This window comes from Fragaria vesca, linkage group LG3 (genome assembly GCF_000184155.1).
Source record: "Fragaria vesca subsp. vesca linkage group LG3, FraVesHawaii_1.0, whole genome shotgun sequence".
NCBI lineage: Eukaryota > Viridiplantae > Streptophyta > Magnoliopsida > Rosales > Rosaceae > Fragaria > Fragaria vesca.
The window spans coordinates 12,353,969-12,371,868 of record NC_020493.1 but is presented as its reverse complement, the minus strand read 5'-3'; the positions used below and the strand labels follow the sequence as shown (position 1 = coordinate 12,371,868).

Genomic DNA, 17,900 nt, shown 5'->3' with positions numbered 1-17,900 from the left:
CTTCAAACAAGATCAATCTCGCCGGAAACTGGAAAAGAACGGACTCGCCGGGGAGGGAAAGTGGTCGGGGACGCTGCTGGAGTGTTCTGGGGTGGAGGCGCGCCGTCGCCGGCGCCGAAGGGTGGAGAACCGACGGAGGTCCGCACTTTAAGCCGAGTGCGGACGTCCGCTTCTCATCCTCTCTATTCATTTGAATAAGATATTTAAATGATAAATGAGTTTCTTGAAAATTATCATTTGCTAGTATTAGATATTAGAGCATCTTTAGCAATGCTAGCCATTTTTGAGTTAAATTTTAGTCAAATTAGCTAAAATGTCATTTTGGCTAGCCACTTTAGAAATGCGGCTGCATCAATGCTCTTTATTTTAGCTAACATTACATCAACATTATTCTTCAAATAAAGATTAAATAGTTTAAATATATTTATATATCACGTAAAATATCTTACAAGGAATGTATTAAATTATAGCTAGCCTCATCTGAGTCATTTTGCTCTCTCTATATTTAGCTAGCGAGATAGCTAAAAGTCATAATAGCTAAACTTTGGCTAGTCTGCTGGAGCTCCGAAAATATCAAAGAAAGCTAAACACGCTCTCTAAAACAGAGAGTCTGCTAAAGTTGCTCTTACAACCATCTCAAAATTTTCATTTCTTATTTGGAAACTGTTTTTTCGAATATTTTTGGTGAATAGGCTCATTGTTTAATCTGGTGGTGTCTCTTTGTCTCCTCTTGTTTATTCATTAACTACTAGCCTCTTGACACGTGTGCAAGCTCAATTATTTGTTTTTTTAATATTTATTTCCTTAATTTTGTTGGATTTTTGCTGTTGATTATTTATTTAATTTTGTTATCAAAGTGCCCCTACTGATTATTTATCTAATTTTGTTTTCAAAGTGCCCAAAGAAAAAGTCAAAAAACATGCAATTGGAATTATAAGAAACTCTGCCCCCATGTTAATTGTTTTCAATTTTTTTGTTTGTTTTTTTTGTTTACTATTCATAATTGTCCAACCTACCCTTAAATGTTATATCACTTATTTGTAATATTCCATTAAGCAAGGCCATTATCGGGTCTATAACAATTTAATTCATTACGCATTTTTTGCTAAATTATTTTGTGATGTCTTTGTAAAATTTGTTTCTATCTGAAAAAGTAATCATTTCTTAGAATTAATCTAAGCAGTAATACCAGCTATTTGGTTGGTTAGTATAGAAGCATTGTCCACTATCTTTCCTTTTTCCTGACAGTTGATGTGCTATGAAATTCATATTTTATTGTAACTAATGCTAGAGGAGTTGGCAGTATCTAATTTTCAAAATTTGGCTAACATGTAAGTCACCTGGTATCTTTCTACAGGGCATGCTTCTTTGCCTATTTTCTTGTGCCTGAAAGCAATAGGATAACTGCTTTCATATTTCTTAACATTTTAGGTTTAGTTATCAGGTTGTGTTACAATACTAGCTCATTGGATCTCCAGAGTCCAGACAGACCCTTTCTTTTTTCATTATTATTTTTTGTACAACAGATGCATCTCATGTTGTGCTAATTGTCAATTTATAGGTGCCAAACAAAGTTGAGTTTGCTGACTGGATTGGACGGACAAAGCAAAAGCAAATCCGTGTTACTGGGTAAGCATGTATTGGTGCAGTAAATGGCCTTTGATTCAACTTCTTTGTTTTTTTTTTTTCGTTTTTCTTTTTGCTTTTTTCAACAATTCAAATCATGTCATGAACTGAGTTTTTTTCTCATCTTTTGTGACGCTTTAAAACATTTATGTTGCTTCCTTCTCAACTTTTCTCCAATATTTTATATTTGAGTGTAATTTTATTATAGGACTACAAAAAGACCAGTCCCATTGGAGCACTGCCTATTTTACTCTGGAGAACTTTACAAGATATGTGAAAGTGAAACCTTCATTCCTCAGGGCTTCAAAGCGGCAAAAGATACATTCAAGAAAAAGACTATGAGTCCTGCCACCAGCGGTGGTGGTGGTGGATCACGTGCTCCAGCTTCTGCGTCAGCTTCTCATGATGGGGCTCGAGGTCCAAAACGTGAAACCTCACATATGGAAAAACAGAAGCAATCAGGTGCCCATAATTCAGGGAATTTATCCAGAACTGGTGGAGCAAATCAAAACAACGGCAATGGCATGAACAATTGGGGTTTAAGAAGATCAGATGCTTCTTCGTGGTTGTCACTTATTAACAAGCTGTCAAAGAAGTCACTATTACCTGTATGTTTGAACTTACTTCCTTTCACACATGTCTATCGCTTTTATTCATTTGATTCTAGCCACTTCTGAAAAGAATACAGCAAGAGCTTCTAAGATCAGCATGAAGAGTGGATGTCCATAAAATTTTTGAAAATGCAGTCATCAGCCCCCGATGCAATCAAATGATCAGAACTATCTTTCTTCCAAGTCCTCTCTCGAGGACACATCTGCCATAAATCAGCCAAAATCAAGAGTCATTTAGGCATTCGCTTACCATCATTGTCATTTTCATTTTGTTCAACATGTTGTAGACCAAACTGTGTGCGTTGGCTGATTCTTTGCAAGGAAAATCCTTGCCAAGGACCTAAAGAATGACTGGTCCGTATCATTTAATCACTTTTCAGGGTTGGTGTCTGCATTTTAAATATTGCAGATGTCCACTGGAGGCATGCCTACTTGATTATTGTTTCCTCTTTTCTGAAACTAAATAGACATGAAAAGAAAAGAAAAGAAAAAGTCCGCTTGCTCTACTGAAATAGAGAATAATGAGAAAAACGAAGGCAATGCCAAATGGAATTTGCATGTTTATATTTAGCAGAGGAGAAAACTATGCTTCCTTCCATGTTTTTAGCTCAAGTATCTACATGACTTTTGTTTAATTTATGCAAATTTTGGATTGCTATATTTAGGAATTGAGCTTGTTGATGCCTGCACTCTTGTCTATTATTTCTGTAATCTTATGCCTTGACTTGTCTCCACAGGTGGTTATATTTTGTTTCTCAAAGAATCGCTGTGATAGGTCAGCTGATAGCATGTTGGGAATTGACCTCACAAGTAGTTCTGAGAAAAGTCAGATTCGTGTTTTCTGTGACAAAGCATTTTCACGGCTGAAGGGATCTGACAGGAATTTACCTCAGGTCCAGTTGCTTACCATTTCATCTTAATTAAATATTAAACCTTGGTTTTCAGACATGATAGGTTCTCAAATGCAGGTTGTCAGAGTTCAAAATCTTCTCCATAGAGGGATTGGTGTCCATCATGCAGGACTTCTTCCAATTGTTAAGGAAGTTGTTGAAATGCTCTTTTGTCGTGGTGTGATAAAGGTGGATGTCTGTTCTGGATTTTATTTGTTTCATGAGATTGATGTTGTGTTATTTAAAATGATTCTCTGGATACCTTGATGATGTTTCGGCTAACTGTATATCAGTGACCATTAGTTTTGAGTCTCCTCTGTTGTATTTCTACATCTAATTGAATTTGAGTTACTTTGGTGATTTTCGTTTTGTAACCTTCCTTTAATTCCTTGGTAGGTTCTATTTTCGACAGAGACATTTGCAATGGGAGTTAATGCACCAGCGAGAACGGTGAGTTGTGTTAGGAACTATTATAAACAGAGTAATTGTAAGTATATTTTCCACTGCCCTATCAAGATTTTTGGGGTGCTTCCTTCACTTCCTTGGTAAATAACTACTTGTCCAAACAAGAAACATCTTCAACCTGGGGTGTTTCTGTGTTCTTGCATCTCTTTGAGTGCTAAGTTCATTGATCAATCTTACGGAATAATCCTATCGGTTGAAGTGGTTAAATATGATGTCAATTGTATATAACAATGAAAAGGAACATGGTCTGTGGCACACTGGCACCTAAATGTACAATAATATTTTGCAAAGACACTTCTAGTTTCTGTTAGTCTGTGTTGAACAACGCATTAATATGAAGAAATTAGATATCAGGAATTAGTGGAAAAGGATCCTGCTTTTGCGCCCTGGTTATTAAATCTCTAAAATGGACAGATGGGTTAGTGACAGTGCATCTTCCTATCTGCTGTGTATCAGTTGTAGATATGACATTATTATCTTGAACTCTAACCTGTGTCAAGATTTTGCACAGGTTGTTTTTGATACATTAAGGAAATTTGATGGCAAGGAATTCAGACAACTACTACCAGGAGAATACACTCAAATGGCAGGCCGTGCTGGCAGGAGAGGACTTGATAAAATTGGTACAGTGATTGTAATGTGCCGTGATGAAATCCTAGAAGAGAGGGATTTGACGCATGTCATAGTTGGAAGTGCAACCAGGCTAGAATCTCAGTTTCGGCTTACTTATATTATGATCATGCATCTTCTTCGTGTTGAAGAACTAAAGGTACTTATTAATTCATGTCAGTCTCATTGATACATGTAGGGGAAAGGAAACAGGGCCTCAGATTCCATTTCTAATCCCATTCCAGATTGAAGAAGCTAATTTCTGAAAGTAAAGCCCATGTCAATGATGTATATATAGCTTTTGAAGTTTTGATAAATACAGGAATACTCTTTGACTTCTATAGCTTTATGGGGGCAATAGAAGTACATTCTTTCAGTATATATAAGGTCCCAAAAACTTTCCGTAATAGTATACCGTAAGTACATTCTTTCTGGGGTGGATTAATACTCTTTTGAGAATCACTAGGATGAATAAAGACCTTCCATTGAGTTCACTAGGAAAGAATAAAGGGGTAAGGCTAGAGTGTGTTAATGCATGTGATGCATCAACTTTGTCCTCAAGTTGTAAAATAAGTCCTCAAAGTAGTAATCGTGTTGTTAAACTTGTAATATGAGTCCTTAAAGTTGTAAAAAAAAATTAGTTACAACATTAGTCCTCATTTGTCGTTAAAGTGGTAATTGAGTCCTCAAAGTTGTATTATGAGTCCTAAAAGTTGTAACAACTTTTTTTTAATCACTTTGATGACTCAATTACCACTTTAAGCACACATTTTACCACTTTAAGGACACATGATGACTAATGTTGTAACTAGAAAATTTTACAACTTGAAGAACTCATATTACAACTTCGAGGACTAATATTACTAGTTTGAGGACTCAATTTACAAAGGTGATGCATCACATCATTCACATGCATTAACACATTGTAGAATTTTCCAGGATAAAGACCCCTTAGACATTGCTCAACTTATACATGCAATGGCCTTCTTGTGTTCATTGCTGCGAGGGCCATTACATGTACTAATATTGATTGAGACCATCACCGCAGGTGGAGGACATGCTGAAAAGAAGTTTCGCTGAGTTCCATGCTCAGAAGAAACTACCTGATATGCAGCAACTTCTGATGCGAAAACTTGCTCAGCCTACAAAAAGTATCGAGTAGGTTCTCATTAGTCTTGATTATACTGATCTGTCTTGTATTGTACACTCTATATGTAGGATTCAGTACAGCCCACTGATTTGTTTTTTCTTAGTTGATATTTATGCTTGTTGCACTCAGTCTATTCGTAACTTGTGAAATGTGGCATAGTTTTGTCAGGTATGCAAGGTTTAAAAGAAAATGAGCCATGTTTGTGGTTGGAATTCTGCTGATTTTAATGTTTGCTAGTGAAATTATTTGTGCTCTTAGTATGCGTATTAAACAATACAAGTTGCACTTGTACCACTTGTGAACATGTCATAGCATATTAGGCTTTTGTCAGTAATAGAAACAATTTTTTTCTTTCTCCTTTTTGGTTGCCAACAATTGTCGATGGGTTCCCTTTGTTTAAGGTTAGTTGATAAAGGGGTGGGTTCCCTATGTTTAAGGTTAGTTGATTGCTCTTAGACGAATTAATAGCAAAAGTTCTTATCATATATTTTGTCTTATGATGGTTCACGAAACATGGGTACTTGCATGTAGATGTATCAAAGGGGAACCAGCTATTGAGGAGTATTATGACATGTACTCAGAAGCGCAGAAGCATAGCACAGAAATATTGGAGGCAGTAATGCAGTCCTCTGTTGCCCAACAATTTCTTACTCCTGGAAGAGTGGTCGTCATGAAATCACAATCAGTGAGTCCTTAATTATTTGTTTAGTTGTTAAGATTTCCTTCCTTTTCCTCCTCTCGGATCCAATTTCTGTTGTACTCGTTGGAGTATTAATAATTGTAGTAAGGCATCTACCTAACATCCAGTGTCAAAGCTGTTGTAAATGTTAATTCCTGCATGATTTTTGTGGTCTTTTCCCGCATGGGAAACATAAAGATACTAATAGGCTGACCTCTGACATCTGAGTACCTATCAAAACTAAGATTAGAAGAAAAACATGTTTATTGTCTGATGTTGTGATTTGAAGAATACTTGTAGACTTTATTATTATAACTTAAAAATTTAACCATAACTTTAAAAGATCTATATATCCGTTAAACTTGGCCAAAGCTTGATTTTTCACTGTCATTTGTATGCATAAGGGTGGGAGATATCATGGAGGAGATTTACATGAACTGAAAGAGTTTGAAGTTTTATGTATCTAAGGGGAGTCATAGAGGAGATTTCATAAACTGAAAGAGTTTGAAGTTTTATGTATTAAAGCATGAGTGTTCATATGTCTAAGGTTCTATATCTTCAGCCTAAAAGAAAAATTAGTTGGTAAAATTTCAATAACTTGACAATATGACTTTGAAAATTAATGATAACAATAAATGAAAAAATTCAATGAGTTCCAGCCTTCCAGGGTCAATAGGAATGTTGCATTTGAGGCTTTGCCATCTCATCCTTGCTTCTGCTCTTGAAAATGAAGTTAAAAGGGAATGCTAGACTAAAAGTGGACAAGAGGTCCAAAGAGATTCAAAGCAGAAGAATGTTTCTAGTCCTCACATAGCATCATATGTCCGTTGTTAGCTTTTAAGTACGTCGTACTGTTATTGTGTTCACACTTCACTGTTTGAATATACATGTAAACTCCATTTTGTCTAAGAGGCTTTTATCTGGTTTTTTGTTGAGTAGTTATGGGTGAGTTAAAACTTTCTGGATGCTATACCAACAGGCCCAGGATCACTTGCTTGGAGTTGTTGTGAAAGCACCTTCTTCTAGTAATAAGCAGCACATTGTTTTAGTGCTGAAACCTGAACTACCAGCGACAATCCAAACTCCCCTGGCTAGTGGTAGCTTACAAGATACCAAAAACACTGATTCTTCTCAGGGTTTCTACATGGTAGCTAAATCTAAACGTGCTCTTGAAGAAGAGTATTGTACCTCTGTTTCTTCTCGCAAAGGATCAGGTGCCATCAACATAAAATTACCACACCAGGGTGCAGCTGCTGGGGTGAGATACGAGGTTAGAGGAGCCGATAACACAGACTTCTTATACATATGCGCATGCAAAATAAAGATTGACCAAGTTCGGCTTCTTGAGGACAGTAGTAGTGCTGCTTACTCCAAGACGGTGCAACAGCTGTTGGAAAAAAAATCTGAGGGAAATAAGTACCCTCCAGCATTGGATCCATTGAAAGGTATATCTATTTTCACAACTTATATGGCAAATTATTGTGTGGGAAAGCAAGTCTTATTGACTTATACTAACGTATCGCTACATAAAAAGTATACACAGTTGTACTCCTTTTGTTTCATTATTGAAAGTTTTGTTTCTAATAAGATTATTACTAGATATATATATATATATATATATATAGAATGAGGATCAGAAGCGGACGTCTGCACTCGGCTTAAAGTGCGGACGTCCGTCCGTTCTCCACCCTCCGGCACCGGTGACGGCGCACCTCCACCCCAAAAGGCTCCAACAGCGTCCCCAACCATTTTCTCTCCCCGGCGAGTCTGTTTTTTTCCAGCTTTCCGGCGAGATCGACTTTGTTTGAAGTTTTGGATGATCTCGCCGGAAAACTGGAAAAGAACGAACTTGCTGGGGAGGGAAAGTGGTTGGGGACGCTGCTGGAGTCTTCTGGGGTGGAGGCGCGCCGTCGCCGACGCCGGAGGGTGGAGAACGTCCGCACTTTAAGGCCGGTGAGGACGTCCGCTCCTAATCCGGCCTCTATATATATATATATATATAGTCTCCTTCTAGAGTGGGATTCCGCTTTGAAATTAAAGTGCAGGACTCCTTATTTCGCTCACTTTCAAGTCGTATTTTCACATCTCAACCGTACAATGTCTAAAACACAGCGTGTAGATCATTCCTGCAAATTTTTATCAAATTTGAAGATCATTTGGTACCGAATTAGATTAAATAAATCAACAAAACAAAAGTTGTCCAAACAGAACCGTTCGTGTAAATCACGATTACGGAAACTCAAATGATTTTCAAATTTGATGAAAATTTGCAGGAATGATCTACACACTGTGTTTTAGACATTGTACGGTTGAGATGTGGAAATACGACCTGAAAGTGAGCGAAATAAGGAGTCCCGCACTTTAGTTTCAAAGTGGGATCCCACTCTGGAAGGGGATATTATATGTATATATATACACAGCTGATCAGGTGCGGACGTCCGCACCAAAGTGCGGATTTCCATTTTTTGCACCACTTCCTGATCGAATTTCCTCAAACTTCCTTCTAGACATATCTAGATCATCTCTGTAAAATTTCAGCCAATTTGGTGATCGTTAAGGCCCTCAAACTTGCGTTTTTCTGTTATGTACCTGAACCGGACAGAATACAGGCCGTCGATTTGTTATTCGATTTTGAGGGCCTTAACGATCATTAAATTGGCTGAAATTTTGCAGAGATGATCTACACAAGATGATCTAGATATGTAAGGAAGTTTGAGGAAATTCGATCGGGAAGTGGTGCAAAAATGGAAATCCGCACCAAAACTTTGGTGCGGACGTCTGCACCTGATCAGCATTGTATATACATATATATACAAGGATTATCAGGTGCGGACGGCCGTATGGATTTCCACCGTTTCTCCACCATCCCAGCGCCGGCAACACCGTTTCTTCTCCCCTGCTTGATCTCAGACCTCCCCCGACAGTGTTAGAATGAGAAGGCCGGAGAGATCGCGATCGGAGGTCCACCATGATTGGTCGTGAAGTTCTGAGTGAGATTGCTGCATAGACCTCCGATCACGATCTCTCCGGCCTTCTTCTTCATTCCAACACCGTCGGGGGAGGTCTGTGATCACACCGGGGAGAAGAAACGGCGTCGCCGGCGCTGGAATGGTGGAGAAACGGCGGAAATCCGTACGGAAAACCCGTACGGACGTCCGCACCAGAAACAGTGTATATATATATATACAGAGAGGATGTAGAGCGGACGTCCGTCCGTTCTCCACCCTCCGGGCGACGGCGCGCCTCCACCCCAGAAGACTCCAGCAGCGTCCCCGACCACTTCCCCTCCTCGGCGAGTCTGTTTTTTTCCAGTTTCCAGCGAGATCGACTTTGTTTGAGGTTTTGGGTGATCTCGCCGGAAAAGAATGGACTCGCCGGGGAGGGAAAGTGGTCGGGGACGCTGCTAGAGTCTTCTGGGGTGGAGGCGTGCCGTCGCCGGCCCTGGAGGGTGGAGAACGGACGGACGTCCGCACTTTAAGCCGAGCGCGGATGGTCCGCTTCACATCCGGCCTGTATATATATATGCACCTATATAATATTGTAAAGCTGTGCATGGCCTCTTCTTAAGATTTTTTATGTCCTCGGAAATCTATATTCTGAACTATCCACATCTTGATTTCATGTTTACTTATTCTTTTCTGTTATATTACTTCTTCAGGTTTATTAGTTCTGTTGTTGAAAGAAAAAAAAATAATGTGCAGAAGACTTAGATAATTTGAGAATTTGTTAGAGTCAACTCTTTCTTAAATCTGACCTTCATAGTGGTGATCCTGGTTCAGATCTGAAGTTGAAAGACATGCATCTTGTGGAAACATACTACAAGTGGACTAACTTATTGCAGAAGATGGCAAAGAATAAGTGCCATGGATGTATTAAATTGGAGGAACACATCAAGTTAGCAAGAGAGATAAAAAGACACAGCGAGGAAGTTAATGCTCTTAAGTATCAAATGTCAGACGAATCACTTCAACAGATGCCCGATTTTCAAGGCCGGGTATATTTTCATGATTCACATATTTCTTTCTTTGTTGCTTTGGCTTGTATAGAATGTCTCTACAGTTGTATGGGGTCCCACTGATATTTTATTTTTTTTAATTTCAGATAGATGTTCTGAAGGAAATCGGATGTATAGATGCTGACCTTGTTGTTCAAATAAAAGGCCGTGTCGCATGCGAAATGAATTCTGGGGAGGAGTTGATATGCACGGAGTGTTTGTTTGAGAACCAACTAGATGACCTGGAACCAGAAGAAGCGGTGGCATTAATGTCATCTTTTGTTTTTCAGCAGAAGAATACTTCTGAACCTTCGCTTACTCCTAAACTTTCTATGGCGAAAGAGAGGTCATTCTCCATCTTTTGCATATTAATTTTTCATCTGTGCCATAAGACTTCCAGGCTCAGATCTTGAATACAAGATATATGCATAGTATTTAGGCTGTATTACTGTATGCTTGCATTTAGAAGCTACATTTGCCACTAGATTTACCCATGTTTTTTAAGTGCTGCCTTTGATCTTAGCATTGCAATGAATAAGGTGTTTATGAAGATCTGACTTCAGTATTCAAAATCAAAATGTTACTGACTTACATGGCATATTTGTTATTAAAATGATCTGTTCTGCATTATCCTACTTCATTTTAAACTCATACCAAACTGTTTTATAAAAAAAAAAAAATGACAGAGTAAAAAAATAAGACTGATGTAGTGAGCGTTAGAACTGATTCGACGTTTGTTCTTTTCAGACTGTACGACACAGCAATAAGACTAGGCGAGCTTCAAGCTTACTTCAAACTTCCAATAAATCCGGAGGAGTACGCCAGAGAGAATCTCAAGTTTGGTCTTGTTGAAGTCGTTTATGAGTGGGCAAAGGTTTTGACTGTTTGACCTTAGAATTTTATCAACGATTCCTTTGACTTGTCTGGAGCAGTCTATCTTACATGTCCTTATTATCTGCAGGGCACACCATTTGCAGATATTTGTGAACTTACCGATGTTCCTGAAGGCATGATAGTTCGCACCATTGTTAGACTTGATGAGACATGTCGTGAATTTAAAAATGCTGCATCTATTATGGGTAATTCTGCTCTATACAAGAAGATGGAGACAGCTTCAAATGCAATAAAACGTGACATTGTTTTTGCAGCTAGCTTGTATGTCACAGGAGTATAACTGCTTCCTTGAAGGTACAACTCTCCAGTTCGTCCTTGTAAGTACCAAATAGAAGGATCTGGAAATGAGCCATACCTTGTTGTAGATTAGTGATTCCTACCCTTATGTGAAAAATTTTCGCATAGCAAATGTAGATTTTGTAAGATACGGCAGGAATATTTTGCCATTTTAGTTGAGATTCAGGAAACTGTTCAGCTGCAAACAAGCTGACAGTTTTAATCTGCCTCGAGTCTTGACGTGCATTTATGGTTCAAATGCATTATTCTGCAATTTTCTCATCATTGTTCTGTTCTCCTGGTGGTTATTATTTAGCCATTTAAGTTGTACACCAAGCAATGTTCTCTTGGTAGGTTTTTGACGTAATTTTACGATAATTACAACTCATGAGAGAATCAAGGGAAAAATAGTAGTGGATCTGAAGTAACTTTTGATATGGAATAGATTCAGCAGCTCTTTTTCTTCGGACAAACTCAGAAGCTCTTGATTGTTTCATAAAAACGAAGATTCAAACCTCCTCTTGTAACTAGAAGAAGCGTACAAAGCTCTATTTATTACGTACTCTCATCAACTCAAGGCACACAGGTGATTAAACATAAACTTATTGGCCACATCAATGCGTGTACAAACCACAAAGTCACAAATGCAGAGAGTTATGCGCCCTTAGCATTTCGCTCAAGATAGGTAATGGAGATCCACATTCCACCCTAGTTGTCACTTCTGCCTGGCTTGCCTGAAGCATGAGGTTCCTAAAACAAGAAAGCAGTCGCATAGGTTCAGTTCACATAACCGGAACGAGACTGATCTGCATAATGGAAATGTGGGTGGTTAACTTACTGCATTAGCAGCATCTGGTACCCAGTCATTAGTTGCTGGGTTGCACTGGCAAGAGGCATGAATGCTGGTGTCGGAATCGGGTTCAAGGCGGTAACCTCTGTCACTAGGGTTTTTTACCTTGATAAACCCTGTCCCTGTCGTGTGGTGTTGCTTGTCTATGCCGTTCAGGTCCTTGTAGTAATCTGTCTCCACAAATTCCTCACTCACCTCACTTCCGTTCACAACCAATTTCTGCTTCAAAAACTCAAAATAAAAAGCAAATAAAATTATGTTAATTGCCAAATTCAACAAACAACCGTTTGTAGTCCAACGGTTAGGATAATTGCCTTCCAAGCAATAGACCCGGGTTCGACTCCCGGCAGACGCAAGTCTTTTTATTTTTTTCTTTCTTAATTTAATTTTGGAACAGATTATGTACATGAGGAATGAAAGAAAACCAAACCTGTGAATCATGCTCAAGTCGTTGGAACTCAGCGAGTTCAGGAATGGATTCTTGTTTAGAGATAACATCGACATATTGAGATTCATATTCGCTGCGTTGAGGCTTCAAGTGACGCTTAGGCGTTACTCCATCGAAGTATTCTCTTGTATCGGACTCGATCTTTGCCTCCTCTTCTCTTGACAAATGAATGTCACTCCTGTTAGGCCTGCCACAACACTCCATTGTTCTCTCCTGTAAAGTTTCTCCTGGTCACTCCTTTGTTTCTATTCCCACAAAATTTTGGGGTTTATATGAGAAATGGATACAAATGGTGGTTTGGTAGTAGGCAGATATTTGTTGCTTGCATTATTGTCTTGAGGACTTGGTGTGGTAGGAATTTTGTGATCCAAAAAGTCAGATAGTATCCAACTTTCTCAAGAGAAAATATCCAAGTGACTCTGATCTTATCCATTTAGTCTCTCCTATATGGCAGTTGTTAGGTGGCAAATTCAAGTGTGGTATTTCATTTTTCTCTTCTGTAGCTTTCAAATTTGAGGTCCCTTGTTTCAGTTGTCCATCAATTGAGATGATATTTTTTTTAAAAGAAAGCAGTAAATTGGTGCACAACTGTCATCAAATTGTCAACAGGAGTTGGGATATATGACAAAAGAAAGAAAAACCAATGAAAAAAAAGAGTGAAGACGTAGAATTTGAGTGAGTGTTTAAGAATTAAAAGTCTTACATCTCAATATTAAACTTAGTTACATGTAAACTTGTTTGATAACTTATCTCTAAATAGTAGATATTTATCTTCAAATTGAGAGTCCAAGAGCTAGAATTTGATATTATTATATGTGATAACAAATCTTCTCCACATACAGTGGCATATTTTGAGGTTTTTTAGTTTTGCTTTTATAAATACGAGAGATGGGACGCAAAATATAAGGTATCTACAAGCATTTTATAAGGAAATACATGTCTTCCCAATTAGTAGTGTTAATTAGAAGAGGACACAAATATGGTCTAAGTTTTCATTTCTTCGTCTATACTATCTTGTATTTTCTACTATAAAAAAGAGTAACTATATATATCATACTTCTCCAAATTGGTATAGGGATCTCCGTTTATACTCTCCTTTTCCTTGATCTCCTGTGACTAATCCTACGATTTCTACCAGCATTTTTTTTGTTTTTTTGTTTGATATTGAGGTTTTGACAAAATTAAAGTGTAAATCATTCTTCAATTACAATTTTATTTAATTAGTCATGGAAATTCATTTTCTAGATAATAGTGATGGGCTTTCCAGCCCAGCATCTCAACTCTTTGACTCTCAGTCAGTCGCTCAGTCTTCATTCTTGTTCAGTTATCAGTTCAGCTAGCTCAGCAGTCAGCACCGTCCCAGTAACTCTAATCCGACGACGACATATTAACCAGGTAAAGACATCAACTTTGCTTCCAATACTAAAAAATGCCAATTCTGATACTGTTTCTGCATTCGTTTCAACCTAGATTAATGTTGGGCGACAAGTTTCAATTGTTTGATTTATCAATTAAGCTCTTCTGAGTTTAGTGTTTGATTCAGGGTTTCGGGTCTCCTGTGAATATTTGTTCTGTTTTTTTCATAGAAATGGTCAAATGGCATTGTACCCACAACTTATCTTCTTCATCTTCTTTGGTTTAGAAGAAGAACACCAGAGATGTCAATCATTGAGCTTCATTTATTGTTTTTAGTTAATTATTTAGTTAGTTGCTGCTCGCTGATTACTTGTTGAAATGGGGTTACTTGGTTTTGGCTATCTTAAGCTGTCCTGGCATTCCCTTATCATGCCCATTGTGGTCTTTGAGAAAATGTGAATCTGATTCATCTATCTGTTTGTGGATACTGTTGATTCAGAAAAGTAGAGGTCAAGGTGAGGAAGAAAGAGGGAAATGGCGGCAAAGGTTTCAAATTTCTCGGATTTGGTTCAGAGGGTGGCGGCTTCTTGCTTGCTGCACCCACTTGGCGCCGGCCGGAATGGTGAATTTGCAGCGAATGGTGCTGGAGACGAGGATGATTTCAGTGAGCTTGAGTTGGATGAGCCGGAAGAGGAAGTGAGAGAAGAGGAGGAGAATGGTGGTGGAGGAGGGATTAGGGTCCGGGAGGAGGGATCAAGGAAGGAGGTAATGGAGATGGAGATGGCAATGTGGGAAGTGTTTGATGCAGTTTCGGCAATGAAGAAGGCCTACGCCGGCCTGCAGATGGCGCATAGCCCGTGGGACCCAGAGAAGATGAGGGCAGCTGATGTGGCAGTGGTGGGGGAGCTTAGGAAGCTTGGAGTGTTGAGGGAGAGGTTTAGGAGGAGATGTTCTAGCGGTGGAGGTCGTAGAGGTGGAGGAGCAGTGGTGGGGGGTACGCTGAGGGAGGTGGTGGCTCCATATGAGGCAGCGGTTGAGGAGCTGAAGAAGGAGGTGAAGGCTAAGGAAGTGGAGGTTGATAACCTAAAGGAAAAGCTGAGTAGTGTTGTTAATGGCTCCAATGGGAATAATGGCAAGAAGGGCAGATCTATCTCGAGGAGGAAGGTAGGTTGCAGTCAGCTTCAAGGTACTAAATAGTAAAACCCTGTCATAACTTTATGGTTGTATTGGGAAATTATAATTGCAGCTTTGTGATGGACTTGTGATTACAGTTGTAGCTGCTCCAGCACCAGATCTGTTTGTGGCAACAATGAGCCAAGTGAAAGAGGCATCAAAGTCCTTCACTTCATTGCTCCTTTCTCTCATGCGTGCTGCACATTGGGACATTGCCGCAGCTGTGCGTTCCATTGAAGCTGCCACTGTCACTGCCATTACTGCAACATCTATTAACACATCCTCCCTTGTCACAACAACGCAGAATGGCAATGCCAAGTATGCTCTCCAGTCCTACATTTCCAGCAAAATGTTCCAAGGCTTTGATCACGAGACATTCTACATGGACGGTAGCCTCTCCTCGCTTCTCAATCCGGATCAGTACCGTCGAGATTGCTTCACTCAATACCGTGATATGAAGGCCATGGATCCGGCAGAGCTTCTTGGAATCTTGCCCACATGTCACTTCGGCAAGTTCTGCTCAAACAAGTACTTGGCCATAGTTCATCCCAAGATGGAAGAGTCCTTGTTCGGAGACTTGGATCAGCGACGCCAGGTCTTAGATGGAAACCACCCCAGGAGTGAGTTTTACAGCCAGTTCTTAGGGATGGCTAAAGCAGTCTGGTTACTGCACTTGCTGGCCTTCTCTCTTGACCCAACACCTAGTCAATTTGAGGCTACTAGAGGTGCAGAGTTTCATCCACACTACATGGAGAGTGTTGTCAAGTTTCCAGGTGTACGGGTTCCTTCTAATCAGGTTGTCGGATTTCCTGTAACTCCTGGGTTCAAGCTCGGAAATGGGTCTATTATCAAGGCCAGGGTTTACCTAGTTTCCAGGGATTAGAGCTTTTTAACATACAAGGAAACACAGTGTAGCCCTAATGTTGCTAGAATTTAGTCCTACACTCCTACTCCAATAAATGTTCAGCAGTGTAATATAAAATGAAAGACGTGTTTCTCTTTTTTCTGTAGTTGCTATTACACAAACATAAATTCTGATTATCTGAATCTTTGTAGTCATGCTCATGATACTCATTCTACAATGTCATTTTGGATTTAATCACTGTTGATCCAACGATCCAATAATGAGAAACAAGTATCTCATATTGGGTCTGGATTTGGATTTTCAGCTCTCATATCAAGTGAAAGAGGCATCAAAGTCATTCACTTCATTCCACTTCACCAGGGGAAGGTCCTTCGGGTCAAGTTGTTGGGGTTCCCTTAAGTCCAGGGTTCAAGCTTGGCAGTGGGTCGATTATCAAGGCCAGAGTTTATCTTGTATCCAAGAATTAGACGTTATTATTAGTTCTCAATAAATGATATCCAAGTAAATGTTGTAGTCCTACTCTAATGTTGAGAAGTGTCATATATGCTATGCAATAATGTAATGTCTTTTTGCTAAAATTAAGTACTATGTATTGAACTATTAATGAACCGTGGTTAAGGCAGGCGGCTGGGCGCCGCCTTCAGTGGCGGTGCAATCTGGAGCGGCGACGTCTGGGACTGTAAGCGGAGGTGGATTTGCAGCTCGGGGTGGCCACCTGGTGGGTGCCCTGAGTAAACTGGGGCCAATGGGCCTTGGCCTGGGCAGGCATGTGGGTGGTCCTGAGGTTTTGGTGCTTTAGGCTGCTGCTTGGGCTGGGCTTACATCTTGGTCTAGGCTTGGTTTTTCCTTTTGAATTAATTTTTTCTGACAAATTTTTAATTTGTTTATATATGCTGTTGACGACCTCTTTCCCGTTTTTGTATCACAGTGTCGACAGTTGGCCCTTCTTTATATGTGCCCGGGCTATTCTAGATGGGTTTTATAGCTAGAAAGATGCTTGTATTTATGTAATGATTCCTTTGTCACCCACCAATATGGATATCATTTTGTTTACTTCTACGTATGATCAACATAAGATTTAACCAATAAACAAAAAAAAAAAAACGACCTATGCTCCGTCTCTTTCGGAGTACCCTGGCCTTACGAAACCTAGACCCGGTGGCTGGCCTTGTGCTTTGCCGTTCCAGCAGTTGCAAGATGGTGGCTACGCCAAGGTTCATGCGATGGTATTCTCTGGGGATTGAGAGTGTTGCAAGTGGACTCCCTTTGGCGACCTTCGTCGGAGTTTCGTCTGCAAAAGTTCAAGAACCTACTTGTTGGCCTGATACTATGGCGGCGATGGAGGCTGAAGACCCGGATGGAGTTTACATGGCAGTGGCTGTGAGTTCGGTGCAGAACTTTATGGCTTCGTCAGAGATTGGGTTGGTGATCCTTCAAGCAAGGTTGTGCTCTACAGTTTTCATGGTGGCCGTGGAAGCCGTCGGAGAGGTTGGTCTAGCGTTGACGACGGGAAACCCTAACCTAGGATTGATTGTGGAAGAGATGTGGCTGGACCTGATAATTGGATTCCCTCGTATTGGGTCAGATGGATTTGAGTTTGGGCCCGATAAGGTGGATTCATTTGAAACTACTACTGGAGTTGGGTTGCTTTTTCTGATTGCAGATGCTGGTGAGGAGTTTTGCCCTAATGTTAAGGGCATGGCAAGACTTAGAATTCGGGCTGCCCTCAGCCCGAGCATCAGAAGTAGATTTACTATTTATTTCTTAAGCTTATTAGGTGTACACCAGTTGAGGTCTTAGGCATCTAATATTCTGTTTCAGGGACTTAGGTAGTAAGTTTTAATTTTTCTTGCTCCGGCCTCTTTTTGGGCCTATGTGTAATTAGTAAAGGTCTTGGTGCTTGTAAGCCTCCCTCAACATACTCTCTGTGGAGGACGGCATTTGGATGTACGTGTCTTTTGGCCATTAATTAAGTAATACAAGTTATCATTTTCAAAAAAAAAAAAAAAAAAAA

The 17,900-nt window shown here is 39.7% G+C and overlaps 3 protein-coding genes, 1 non-coding gene and 1 pseudogene across 4 annotated transcripts in view; 4 read left to right on the top strand and 1 right to left on the bottom strand.

Moving 5' to 3' along the window:
* Positions 1-11,479, top strand: part of LOC101310386 (helicase SKI2W-like) — a 16,420-nt gene extending 4,941 nt beyond the window's left edge. The window contains exons 11-23 of the mRNA XM_004294178.1: positions 1,562-1,629; positions 1,835-2,234; positions 2,975-3,130; positions 3,206-3,316; positions 3,524-3,577; positions 4,104-4,361; positions 5,250-5,359; positions 5,883-6,036; positions 7,010-7,475; positions 9,810-10,024; positions 10,132-10,370; positions 10,772-10,898; positions 10,986-11,479. Coding sequence (XP_004294226.1) covers positions 1,562-1,629; positions 1,835-2,234; positions 2,975-3,130; positions 3,206-3,316; positions 3,524-3,577; positions 4,104-4,361; positions 5,250-5,359; positions 5,883-6,036; positions 7,010-7,475; positions 9,810-10,024; positions 10,132-10,370; positions 10,772-10,898; positions 10,986-11,198 — 2,571 coding nt within the window. The 3' untranslated portion in view covers positions 11,199-11,479. The remainder of the gene's footprint in view (positions 1-1,561; positions 1,630-1,834; positions 2,235-2,974; positions 3,131-3,205; positions 3,317-3,523; positions 3,578-4,103; positions 4,362-5,249; positions 5,360-5,882; positions 6,037-7,009; positions 7,476-9,809; positions 10,025-10,131; positions 10,371-10,771; positions 10,899-10,985) is intronic.
* A 144-nt stretch (positions 11,480-11,623) lies between these two features.
* Positions 11,624-12,911, bottom strand: LOC101302629. The gene is made up of 3 exons (XM_004294235.1): positions 12,475-12,911; positions 12,033-12,263; positions 11,624-11,944 (listed from the first exon to the last, which is right to left on the bottom strand). The coding sequence occupies exons 1-3, from the start codon at positions 12,694-12,696 to the stop codon at positions 11,903-11,905; spliced, it is 495 nt and encodes a 164-aa protein (XP_004294283.1). The 5' UTR covers positions 12,697-12,911; the 3' UTR covers positions 11,624-11,902.
* Positions 12,328-12,399, top strand: TRNAG-UCC. Its single transcript has one exon. It is a non-coding gene; the product is annotated as a tRNA-Gly (tRNA).
* Positions 12,912-14,376: 1,465 nt separating the features above from the next.
* Positions 14,377-16,019, top strand: LOC101292779. Its single transcript, XM_004294203.1, has 2 exons — positions 14,377-15,034; positions 15,120-16,019. The coding sequence occupies exons 1-2, from the start codon at positions 14,383-14,385 to the stop codon at positions 15,902-15,904; spliced, it is 1,437 nt and encodes a 478-aa protein (XP_004294251.1). The 5' UTR covers positions 14,377-14,382; the 3' UTR covers positions 15,905-16,019.
* A 1,064-nt stretch (positions 16,020-17,083) lies between these two features.
* LOC101294642 overlaps positions 17,084-17,900 on the top strand; it is a 29,214-nt pseudogene continuing 28,397 nt past the window's right edge.

Bases quoted from the DNA above. Each gene is read 5' to 3' on its own strand.
- LOC101292779 (XM_004294203.1), top strand. From the start codon at position 14,383: ATGGCGGCAAAGGTTTCAAATTTCTCGGATTTGGTTCAGAGGGTGGCG. The intron at 15,035-15,119 runs GTACTAAATAGT...TTGTGATTACAG, and splicing joins AGGTTGCAGTCAGCTTCAAG to TTGTAGCTGCTCCAGCACCA.
- LOC101302629 (XM_004294235.1), bottom strand. From the start codon at position 12,696: ATGGAGTGTTGTGGCAGGCCTAACAGGAGTGACATTCATTTGTCAAGA. The intron at 12,264-12,474 runs GTTTGGTTTTCT...TTTTTGAAGCAG, and splicing joins GACTTGAGCATGATTCACAG to AAATTGGTTGTGAACGGAAG. The intron at 11,945-12,032 runs GTAAGTTAACCA...TTCTTGTTTTAG, and splicing joins TACCAGATGCTGCTAATGCA to GAACCTCATGCTTCAGGCAA.